At 44.9% G+C, this 12090-nt stretch overlaps 1 protein-coding gene across 6 annotated transcripts in view; it reads left to right on the plus strand.

Annotated features, from left to right (window-relative positions):
• Positions 1 to 487: 487 nt before the first annotated feature.
• Positions 488 to 12090, plus strand: part of SMARCAL1 (SWI/SNF related, matrix associated, actin dependent regulator of chromatin, subfamily a like 1) — a 70920-nt gene continuing 59317 nt past the window's right edge. For 2 of the 6 annotated variants that reach the window (XM_055290557.2, XM_063645697.1), the window contains exons 1-6: positions 488 to 779; positions 1970 to 2006; positions 2712 to 3580; positions 4331 to 4381; positions 8341 to 8574; positions 11686 to 11736. In XM_055290557.2, the coding sequence (XP_055146532.1) occupies positions 2770 to 3580; positions 4331 to 4381; positions 8341 to 8574; positions 11686 to 11736 (1147 nt within the window). In that variant the 5' untranslated portion in view covers positions 488 to 779; positions 1970 to 2006; positions 2712 to 2769. Of the gene's footprint in view, positions 1050 to 1969; positions 2007 to 2711; positions 3581 to 4330; positions 4382 to 8340; positions 8575 to 11685; positions 11737 to 12090 lie in introns of all 6 variants that reach the window. The other 4 variants (XM_063645694.1, XM_063645696.1, XM_063645693.1 and 1 more) reach the window with 3 other exon arrangements.

Raw genomic sequence — 12090 nt, forward strand, 5'->3', positions numbered from 1 at the left:
AGTCTCATGACTAATCTTCTCTCAAGAGGAGGGGCTATGGAATCAGAATCACAAGCTAGCTTAATAAAGCCTTGAGAAATATTATCAAATAGCTGTCTCAGTTTCCCCCTCTGTAAAATGGGGACAAGAATGTGTTCCATAGGTTGCAGTGCGGTTAAATGAGGTAACTCATATTTATCCTAAACACAATGACTGATGACTACAATGATGACGATGATGGCAGCCGGGCGCAGCGGGTGGGGCTTAAATTGCAAGTATAGCAATACCAGGAATGGATGCCCCGGGGAGATACTTTTTATTAAGAGCTGCCAAGTTAGTATGGCTGTCTGGGATGCCCTCTGGAGACGGGAGACTCCGGGTTTGGAAACCTCAATGTCCCAGGCTTTCAGGACCTAGCGTTTGGCTAAACCTCTGGAGAACTACAACTTCCAAGGTGCACCACTTTCGCCCCGCCCATGACGTTGCAGCTCCCGTTCCTCGCCAGGCTGCCGGCCCGAACTACAAATCCCGGAAGACCCTGCAGCCCCGCTCGCGTTCTCGTCTCATCATTCCTACTTTTGGAAGCGAAACTGCGGCCGCGTTGCCTGCTGGGAAATGTAGTTCAGCGGTGGCCGAGCCCTTCAGGCCTGGCCGCTACAATAAGGCGGGCGAACTCGCAGGGCTTGAATACCCATGGCCTAACCGTCCACTCGGAAGACCGGCCCCGCTCGGGAGGCTCTGGAGTCGCGCCTGGGGTCAGGGCAGGGGTCGAATGCGGCTCGCCTTCTAGGCCTCCCTGGGTGAGAATGTGGTAGACTGGCAGGAAGGCGGCGGAGGCGGACGAGACCAATGCCAGCCTGGAGGAGGAAGTGGGAAGGGTGAATCCAAGTGGAGACTGTAGGGGTGGGAGTGGGGCGTGGCGCCCGCTTACCCTGAGGCCGGGTGAGGCGCGCCCCGAAATGCCGGGGGGTGGCAGAGGTCCCTGCCTAGAGAGGAAGAGGGGCGTCCATGTGGCGGAATGGATTTATGGTTTGGGGCTGATCAGTGGGTCTTATGGCCGAGTCTCCCTGGTTAGTGGAGACAGCTTACCAGGCCTGGGATCTGGGGAGTTTGGAGGTGCAGGAGATCCCTGGTTGGAAACTTAAGCAGGAGTGTGTTACCCAGAGAGACTGAGGGCTTCTGCTGTGCACCTCCAAAACCTTTCCCTAACCTCTTCACCCCTTCCTAACTGCTAATGGTTGGAGAAGGTGGAATTTCTCTGGGGATAGATACTTCGTGGTGGGGGAGGGGAGAGAGGGGTTGGGTTCTGGCCAAAGGGAGCCCCAGTAGGGAAGGAAACCTTTGAACCCTATAGCTGCCCAGAGGCCTAAGCAATGCTTTTGGAGTACCCCTACATCATCATTCTAACTGTTACACAGTATTACATTAGATGCAGGCTATTTAGTCTGAACCAAGCCAGACAAATTGGTGTCCTGCCCTCTGCTTCTAAAATATTGTAAAAATGTCTCAGCTCATAGGAAAATAAATGTTCCGGGTAAATTCATGGAAAAAAATAATCAGGGTGCAATATGGAATGTTTACAATTATCCTACTTTATAATAAATTCTTATGTCTCCTAAATATGTGCCATTTGGTTATGGATGAAAAAAAATCCGAACTATATACTCTAAATTATTAATTTCAACTGTGGTTATTGATGGCTGTTAAGATTACAGAGTAATTTTATTCTTTTTTTTGTTTACATCCTTATGTAGCATCTTAATTTGCACACTGAACACATAATTTTTTTTTTCTGCCCCTTATTTTCCCAGGAGAGTCAGTCAGTTGCTCCTTGTGTTGTGTTTTGGAAGTCAGGTACTAAGGCCAGCTGCTCTGGCTTGCATTGAGCCACAGGCAGACTGATTTGCCAGGAATGATAAAAAGGGATGAATGTGAGGGGAGAATTTAGTGTGCAGTCTATGGGAGGCTAATGCTTTTTTCCTTCTTCTAGGTTGGAAAGAGACTATTTTAACAAGTGTCACGCCATGGTATGTGGTTGGTTGGTCTATTTCAGTCTAATCTATTATGCTTTCTGGTTAAAAATGTCACCTTTCTCATTATCTGATGGATTCACGTTGCACTGCATAACTTTCTTAGGTTCTGATAACTCACCTTGGGTGGGCCATGGGAAGGAGAGAAATATTGCCTCTGAAATGCCTTTTTAGCTTTGGATTTGCTTTTTGCTTTTTTTTTTTTTTTTTTTTCCTTTGAGAGTTTTGCTCTTGTCGCCTAGGCTGGAGTGCAGTGGCACGATCTTGGCTTACTGCAACCTCTGCTTCCCAGGTTCAAGCAATTCTTCTGCCTCAGCCTCCCAAGTAGCTGGAATTACAGGTGTGCACCACCACGCCTGGCTAATTTTGTATTTTTAGTAGAGATGAGGTTTCACCATATTGGCCAGGCTGGTCTCAAACTCCTGACCTCAAGTGATCTGCCTGCCTCAAGCTTCCCAAAGTGCTGGGATTACAGGCATGAGCCACCACACCTGGCCTGCTTTTGCTTTTTCATCAGGATCTTTATTGCAGCATTTGCTACCTACTATTTCAGTGCGTGTGCAATTATAAAAGAAACTTTAATATATCCTTCAGTTGTGCTGATTATGCATTTTCTGGGACAAAAGCTTGTGGAAATCATGGTTGGAGCATGGCAATTAATACATGTAATGTTCATTTCATTCTTCTTACTTTCTTCCACAGCTTTTGCCAACTTTCCAGTTAAAGGTTGACATTCCTGCATAAGCAGTTCTCTGTGAAAATGTCCTTGCCTCTTACAGAGGAGCAGAGGAAAAAGATTGAAGAGAATCGACAAAAGGCTCTGGCCCGCAGAGCTGAGAAGTTATTGGCAGAACAGCGTCAGAGGACTAGCTCGGGCACCTCCATTGCTGGCAACCCATTCCAGTCCAAGCAAGGCCCATCCCAAAATTTCCCAAGGGAGTCTTGTAAGCCAGTGAGCCATGGTGTCATTTTCAAGCACCAGAATCTCAGTAGCTCATCTAATGCTGACCAAAGACCTCATGATTCCCACAGTTTTCAGGCAAAGGGAATATGGAAAAAGCCAGAAGAAATGCCCACAGCCTGCCCAGGCCACAGTCCATGTAGTCAAATGGCTGTCACTGGAATCTCTCCTCCCTTGGCACAAAGTCCTCCAGAGGTCCCTAAACAACAGCTCTTGAGTTATGAGTTAGGTCAAGGTCATGCTCAGGCTTCACCTGAGATCAGGTTCACACCCTTTGCTAACCCAAGTCATGAGCCTCTGGCCAAAGCAAAGAGTTCCCAAGAGACACCAACTCATTCCTCTGGACAGCCTCGCAGGGATGCTAAATTAGAGGCCAAGACAGCAAAAGCCTCCACCTCAGGGCAGAACATTTCTTACGTCCATTCTAGCTCAGAGAATGTAATGCCCAGGACAGAAGGAAGACTCCAACAGAAGTCAGGGTCCTCAGTCCAAAAAGGAGTGAACTCTCAGAAGGGAAAGTGCATAAGGAACGGCGATCGTTTCCAGGTGTTGATTGGGTACAATGCGGAACTCATTGCAGTGTTTAAGAGCCTGCCCAGCAAGAGTTATGGTAATGTCTTTGTTCTTCAGCTGTTTTGTTTTTTTTTTTTTTTTGCTTATTTTTGGAGTCTCTTTTAATCTAACAGTTTCTCATAAATATTAAGAGAGTGCATTGGCACATTCTGTCCATCCAGTTGTTAACAATTTTTCAATTTTAGCTTGTGTTTCCCTTCATAATAGTCATTCCCTCAAACAGCTGCCAAACTTGATGGTTGTCACATGGCCATCTGGAGAACGGTTGAATGTTATTGAGAAGACGCTTCCTCTGCCAGGTGCTTTATATGCATTGTAGCACTTAAGCTGAACAGCAGTTTTTTTGAAATAAGTAGATGTTATTTTAGTTTTTGAGGCGATGGAACTGGCTCAGCAAGATTAAGTGACAGGCCCAGTTTCATTGGTCTGGAAAGGCAGCGTCAGGATGTGACTAGCTCAATTACAGCCCAGAGCCATTACTCCTCATACTGCTTTGCCTGACCACACTACGACCTGGAGAACTTGGATTCTAGTCCTAACTCTGCCCTCAGTCCTCTTAGGTGAAGTTCATAACTTCCCAGGGCCTGAGTTGGATTCCACTACATGGAATAAAAGAATTGTCTATATTTACTATTTGTCCTCTACAGAGGTTTTTATAGATCAGTGGGGGCTTGCTGGTCAGCTGTTTTGAACTTGGCGTCCTTCATTCATTCATTTAGAAGACAAGCTTGTGTTGAGTGCCTAAGTACAAATTGTCAACAGTCATCAGCCCTCTGTTTTGTTTCAGATCCTGGCACCAAGACTTGGAACTTCAGCATGAATGACTATAGTGCCCTGAGTAAGTAGACACATGGTTGTCTCTCATGGAGGGCGACACTGGTGCTGAAAATCTTTAGAGTATCACATGTAGTCTAGCTTATGGTGTGCATAGCTTTACAGGTGGTGAAAGCTTTGAGGGCACCCCCCCACACTCCTTCCCACTCTGTCTAGCCTAATGAGGCAGCTCTGTGGGTGAAGGCCGTTGGTAATATTAACAAAAGCTAGCACTAAATGATGCTCGCTATGCATTAGGCTATTCTAAGCCCCTTAGGCTAACTTTTATTCCTTATAATGACTATTTTACAGATGGGGAAACTGAGGTCCAGGGAGGATGAGTCAGTAACACAGGGTCACATAGCCAATAAGTTGTACAACTGGGATTCAAACCCTGACAGTATGACTTCAGACTACATGTTCCCACCAGACTACGCTGGCCCCAGCAGTGACAGGCAGCTCAGGCAGCCTGCCAGCCCCTGCTCCCAGGAAGGTAACAGTTCAGCAAACAGCACAGATCCTCAGAGTACTCTCTGTGCAGCTAACTACTCAAAAATGCAAGGAGGGGGCATTGGCCAAGCAAGTTCCAGCTAATGCAGAGTCTGGTCATAGTCAGCACCTGGTTACGTCCCTCTGTCTTCTGAGAAAACTGTCATACACCAAAGTTTTTGTCACTTGATCCTGGTACATGAAGCTTGCACACCTGTGTCAAAGCGTCAGCCCCGTGTGTTTTCATCTTCCATTTATTTTACTCTTTTCCCCCAGCTGCCGTTTCTACACCCTCTCTTCCTCCCCCAGCTTAAGAAGGGAAAAGATGGTCACTTTGCAGATTTGGGGTATGAGATAGGATTATCTGGAGGCACCAGTACAGTTTCTGGGAAGGGTGGTTTGGGCCGGTGATGGGACAGCTCCCTGTAGAATTTCCTGGTTTTCTCCTTGGCCTCCAATTCTTGAAATGTGTACATTAGGCGATATCTTTCTTTGGTAGCTGCTAGTGTGTTAGTTTGCGAGGGCTGCCGTGACAAAGTACCACTGACTGGGTGGCTTAAACAATAGAAATTTATTTTTTCACAGTCCTGGAGGCTGGAAGCCTGAGATTGGTAGGGTTGGTTTCTTCAGAGGCCTCTCTCCATGCTTTGCAGGTGGCTGCCTTCTCTCTGTGTCCTTGTGTGGATTTTCCTTTGTGTGTGCAAATCCCTAGAGTCTCTCCCTTTTCTTAGAAGAAGACCAGTCATTGGATTATCGCCCACCTTGGTGAACTCATTGTTTTGAACAGCTAACCTCTTTAAAGGCCGTATCTCCATATACAATCACATTCTGAGGTCCTGTGCTGTGTGTTTAACATGAATTTTGGAGGGACACAATTCAACCCATAACACTGCTGCTGCTAGGTCCGTCTAGCGAGGGCTCATTTTTTAATCGATTTGTTTGCTGTTGGAACAGGGAGACCCAAGGCTCTGGATAAAGATTGCAGATTTTGACACCCGGTATTCTCATTGCTGGTGATTTTAAACCAGTGGTTTCCCCTGTTGCAGTTGTTTGTTTTGTCTTTTTATTCTTGTTCTGACCACGGTGCATGGTGACTTAGATGACTGCTGCTTTTGCAGATTCATTTAGGTTTTTTGTGTGATATCGTTACTTTTTTTTTGAGACAGAGTCTCACTCTGTCGCCCTGGCTGGAGTGCAGTGGCGTGATCTTGGCTCCCTGCAACCTCTGCCTTCCAGGTTCAAGTGATTCTCCTGCCTCAGCCTCCTGAGTAGCTGGGATTTCAGGTGTGTACCACAACGCCCGGCTAATTTTTGTATTTTTAGTAGAGATGGGGCTTCCTCCATGTTGGCCAGGCTGGTCTTGAACCCCTGACCTCAGGTGATGTACCTGCGTCAGCCTCTAAAAGTGCTGGGATTATAGGTGTGAGCCACTGTGCCCGACTATCATTGCTTTGTGTAATGCTCCACATGTTTTGACAACCATGTTTATTGGGTACAAAATTCTCCATATATACTTCTCAATGAAGCTCACAAAAGAGAAAAAAAATTCTCCATATAGCTTTTAGATGAATTTTTCTGATTGTTTGGCTCCTCTGCATCTTTACCAATGTGTTACACACTTGACCTTTTGCCTGCTGAGATAAACCTTGAAATTCCTTGCCATAATTATGGATTTGTGAATTTCTCCTTGTATTTCTAAGTTTCAGATAGGTTCATGATTGTGTGTCAGGATTGGCTTTTTATCGGTATAACCATATAAAATTGTCTCTGTGTCAGTCTTTCTGTCATTTTGCTTTAGGTATATCTCTGGATTTGGCTTCATGAACCCTACCACATACTCACTGTAGAACATATTTTGACATGTGAAGAAGAAAAACTATCCCCCGTAATCTCCCCACTCAACTAACCATTATTAACATTTTGGTTTCATTCCCTGCAGCCTTTTTTCTATGCATTAAAATATAAAGTTTTACATATGCATATAATTTTTATTTTGCCCTTTTAATTTAATGGTCCAGCATAAAGCATATTTATTTTACTGAATGTTAACAGTTAATTCTAAGTGATGAAAATGTGTCCATTATCATAATGGGCCATTTTGACCTTCAAGAAATGGTTTCATGTTGTTGAACTACTTTTGTCTTTTCCAGAATTTTTAGTACGAAATAAATTTTGATAGCGGTATAACATTCTGTCTTATGAATGTGTCATACATTGCTTAAATTGTTGTTGTTTATTTTTTCCTGCTTGATTTTAATTTGCTGCCAGTTCTTCCAGTTTTAAAGCTGTAGAGGAACACCTTTGTATGTAAGTTTTTGTCTGTATTTTCAATCGGTAGTTGGGATAGGTTTCCAGAAGTTGAATCATTATTCTTAGAGCTCTTGCTATAATTGCCAAATTGTTTTCCAGAAGGTTTTATTCCCAACTAGCAATATGGATGTCTGATTGTTTCTCATCCTGCAAATTCGAGAAGTAAAAAAGTCTCTTATTTTTCTGATTTTTTGTGAAGGTTAACATTTCTTCAAATGTTTCTTAGTTTTTTTCCTCCCGTTTTGAATTGGCAACATCTCTATCCTCTTCTTTTATGTTCTTAGTACTTTTATAAGCATGAGCTCTTTTATATTTCTTTACTCAGGGTTTTTGCCTTTCACTCCAGTGTGTGTCTATTGACAGCTTAGTGTTACATAGTTGGATTTGTTCATTATAAAATGCATCTGTAGTAGATAAAATAGTGTTCAGAACTGTGTGTTTGTGACCTGGTGATCCTGGTCCTCACTCCTTTGTTCTCTGAGCAGTAGACAGAGTAGCAACCTAGGAGTGGGCTTAACTGGGTAATTTGTGTTGTGCTGACTTCAGTGGCTTCTCCAACACCATGCCAGAAATTATCTAATAAGTTTATTCATCCTGGCGAGCTTCCTCTTCCCCTTGTTAATTTCTGAATTTTAAATGTTTTGATGTGAAAAATGTAGGGAGGCCAGGTATGGTGCCTCACGCCTGTAATACCAGCACTTCGGGAGGCTAAGGTGGGTAGATGGCTTGAGCTTAGGGATTTGATACCAGCCTGGGCAACATAGCGAAACCCTGTCTCTACAAAAAATACGAAAACTAACCGCATGTGGTGGTGCACGCCTGTAGTCCCAGCTACTGGGGAGTCTGAGGTGGAGGATGGCTTGAGCCAGGGCGGTTGAGGCTGCAGTGAGCCATGATCACGGCACTGCACTCCAGCCTGGGTGACAGAGCAAGACCCTGTCTCATGTCTCAAAAAAAAAAAAAAAAAAAGAAACTTAAGGAGATGGAAATTTACATTCAACAAATATTGAAATTCCCAAAGCCCCAACTAAAAAACACTTTCAAGCCTTCCTAATCTAACAGTGCCTTTTCTTGCCTCTTGACCATGTCCCTTCCCCACTTTCTCCCTCTTGCCTTGCCTGTATTTCAAAGCCACATCATAGTCCTCTGCTTTATCACTTCAGTTCGATTCTTCTTCTTTGGCAGTGAAAGCAGCCCAGTGCCTCCCAACGGTCAACCTGCAGCCTCTGGAATGGGCCTATGGCAGCAGCGAGTCACCCTCCACCAGCAGTGAGGGACAGGCCGGACTTCCATTAGCTCCATCCCTTTCGTTTGTCAAAGGGCGATGCATGCTCATCTCCAGGGCCTACTTCGAGGCAGACATCAGTTATTCACAGGACCTGATTGTGCTTTTTAAACAGATGGATTCCAGAAGATATGGCAAGTAATTGGTCTTTGTCTGATTCCCAGAATGTGTAGTGGTCTGTGATCTCAACATAGGGTATTTTTCTCTACCTTGAATATTCAAAAATTACTTTCTTGGGAAAGACTTCCTGTTCTGCTCCTCTTCCTATAGAAAGATGACATGTTAATTATTCCAGATAGTAAACATACAGTGGCGGCTGTTTTGTCATAAGGCCTCCCAAAGGGAAGACCTCATAATTTCCCCCTGGTCAATATCTTCTTGGTAGAAGCAGGTAAATTCCTGCTTCAGCCATTTAAAACCCATCTGTTTTTATTTTGGCCTTTGCCGAGCAGAAAAACAGGTGGTTGCCATAAAAATAAATGCTTTTCCATATGCAAACTTAGTGGTTTTCAAACTTGAGCATGCAGGGAACCGCCTGCAGGGGTTGTTAAAATGCAGCTAGCTGGGCCCCACTACTGGAGTTTCTGATTCTAGAACTTGAGCGTGGAGCCAAAAATTTGCGTTTCTCACAAGTTCCCTGTGCTGGTGCTGCTGCTGGTGATGTTGCCACAGTTTGAAAATGCTGGTAGTTCTGCTCTCGGCCTGCCCATCAGCATCACGGGGCCACTTCAAAAGCACTGATGCCTGATTCTTACCCAGAGATGTTTTTTTTGTCGGAGGTGGGGCTTGGACATTGTTGGGGTGTTTTTTGTTTGTTTTTTTTTAATCTTCAGATGACCCTAATTATAAGCCAGTCTTGACATCTACTGGCCACAGCAGAATAGTTTTGCTGTATTTTATTTTATTCTATTTATTTTTGAGATGGAGTTTCACTCTGTTGCCCAGGCTGGAGTGCAGTGGTGCAATCTTGGCTCATCGCAACCTCTGCCTCCTGGGTTCAAGCGATTTTCCTGCCTCAGCCTCCTGAGTAGCAGGGACTACGGGCACCTGCCACCACACTGGGCTAATTTTTGTATTTTTAGTAGAGGTAGGGTTTCATCATGTTGGCCAGGCTGGTCTCAAACTTCTTCGCCCACCTTGGCCTCCCAAAGTGCTGGGATTAATTACAGGCATGAGCCACCACGCCTGGCCGTTTCGCTTTATTTTTTTTGTGAGGTTCTTCAAAAGCTCCCCCGTCAGAATAGAGGAGAAGCAGCTATAGATTCTGGACTCGTGGGTGTCATTCTTAGCTTGGGCCACATTGTTTTTTAAAAACTATGTAGTTTTTATGGATTAGTGTTTCCCCATTCTTGAATTGGTTTAATCTTGTTCTTAATCAAGTAGAACTCAAATACTTAAAACCTCATGCCTTTGAGACCTCACATTCAAGCATCATTCTGGAAGAAGCCTCTAGAATTGCTTGCTCAACAAGAGCTTTCATCAGGGTTTGGGTTCCGGAGGAGGCTGATGCTGGTTGCTACGTCATCATCCTTAGATGGATGGAGTTTGGACTGATGAGGGCAGGCTGGTGAGCAGGGCACAGGGGAGTTGTGCGAGGCCCAGGCAGGTCGTGAGATGAGCTGCTCCACGACAGTCTAGATCCTTTGCCTTTCCTGCCCCCTCGGATGTTCGGCTTCAGCTTGGGGTGGCCCTTAAAAGGCAAATACAGGCCGGGTGTGGTGGCGTGTAATCCCAGCAGTTTGGGAGGCCGAGGTGGGTGGATCACCTGAGGTCACAGGAGTTCGAGACCAACCTGGCCAACATGGTGAAACCCTGTCTACTAAAAATACAAAAACTAGCCAGGTGTGGTGGTGCCAGCCTATAATCCCAACTACTCAGGAGGCTGAGGCAGGAGAATCGCTTGAGCCCAGGATGCAGAGGTTGCAGTGAGCCTAGATCGCACCACTGCACTCCAGCCTGGGTGACAATCTCAAAAATAAAAAAGGCAAATACAGTGATATGTGTCTATCACCGGCCTATGAGATCACACTTCTGACATGGTCTGCATTCTGGGAGTGGGTACCATGAAGGTATTGATACTGATCCTGCTCACATTGATACTGGTCCAAAAACCGTGATTGGTTCCTTTGCCTTAGCTGTTGTTCACAGCTTTTCCTGTTTGCTGCTGTGCCACTGTGAGAATCAAGTTGTCAGGAAGGGCCTTCCTCTTCTAGTTCTGCATTTAAGATTAGTCTGTCTGCTTTGTTCCTTCCATCAGGTTGTACCTGGACGACCTCGCTTTTTGCTGAAACTGACTCTGTGTCCATGATGCCTTTTTCTGACCACCTTGCTTTTGAAGGAACTATACAGTGAAGAATGAACTTTTGCTGCCCAGATAGCATTTACTGAGACCAAGCTTTCTTGATTTTTCAAAAGATAGATTAGTAGAGAAATTCCTCTATTTAGAGAATGAGCCACCATTGGGTAGAAAGATGCTCACCTTTCTTAGGTGATATCGTGTGTAATTTATACCACACTTTGCTGATTAGCAGATGATATAATAATCACACTAACAATAATTCATAACAACTGGCTTTTTGAGGTGCTCGTTGCTTTCCAGTCATACTTTTATAAGCATTTTACTTTAATTTCACATAATCCTCACGGTAACCCCTGAGGTAGGAGCTGTAGTATCTTTATTTTTCAGATGTGGAAACTGAGGGAGAGGTGTTACAGTGACTTGCCCAAGGTGACATAGCTAGCAAGAGGCAGAGCTGAAATTGAAACTTTGGCATTTTGACCACTGACCACATGCAACTTGTTTCCCATGTGTAAAATGGAGTTAACAACAGCCCACCTTACAGACTTGGGAGGGGCAGATGAGAGGGTGCCACTGAGTGTTGGCACAGTGCCAGGCTGAACATGAATGCTGCTTAGGTGTGAGCTCCAGTTACCACCCCTGTCACTCAGGGCATTTCTGACCTGCTAGACCCTCCCCAGCCATGTATCCTGTGGCACCTTTTATCACAACCCTTACAACCCAGTGTTGTCAGCATCTCTGCCTCTTTTTCCTCCTAGTACACTGGGGAAACCTCCAGGGAAAGTACTCTCCTAATTTCTGTATCTGCAGTGCTAGATACAGGACCAGCTGCCACATTGTCTAAGCTTAATGGAAGTTTATGAAGCCAAGGAATAAATGAGTAAGTGTGATCACGTAGCAGGAGGGCAGGGTGTCCTATTTGCTTATTTATTTCTTGTCATTGCAGATGTCAAGACCAGGAAGTGGAGCTTTCTCTTGGAAGAGCACAGTAAACTAAGTAAGAAGCCTTCCTTACTTGTTTTATATCATGCTATTGTTAAGCTTTAATAATTCACCTTGAATTTGATGTATTTTCGAAGAATCTTCTCCTCCCTTTGCTATGGTGGGATGCTTGAGTACAGGGTGAGTAGAGGTGAGGATGCAGCCTTGTCCACATCCACTGGCTTTATGACAGCCCAGACAAATGCCAGGCCTCTTCTGCCATAAGGGTGAGGCAGCAATAGTGAAATTTCCCAGGCCTGTGAAACCTTCCTGCTGTCATAGAAGTGCTAGAAGCATGGGTACATAGACTTTAGGAATCAGAAGTGAGCTAGGATTGCTTAGCTTAGGTGGAAGTGACCATAGATTACTT

The sequence above is a fragment of the Symphalangus syndactylus genome, chromosome 8 (assembly GCF_028878055.3).
Source record: "Symphalangus syndactylus isolate Jambi chromosome 8, NHGRI_mSymSyn1-v2.1_pri, whole genome shotgun sequence".
Lineage (NCBI taxonomy): Eukaryota > Metazoa > Chordata > Mammalia > Primates > Hylobatidae > Symphalangus > Symphalangus syndactylus.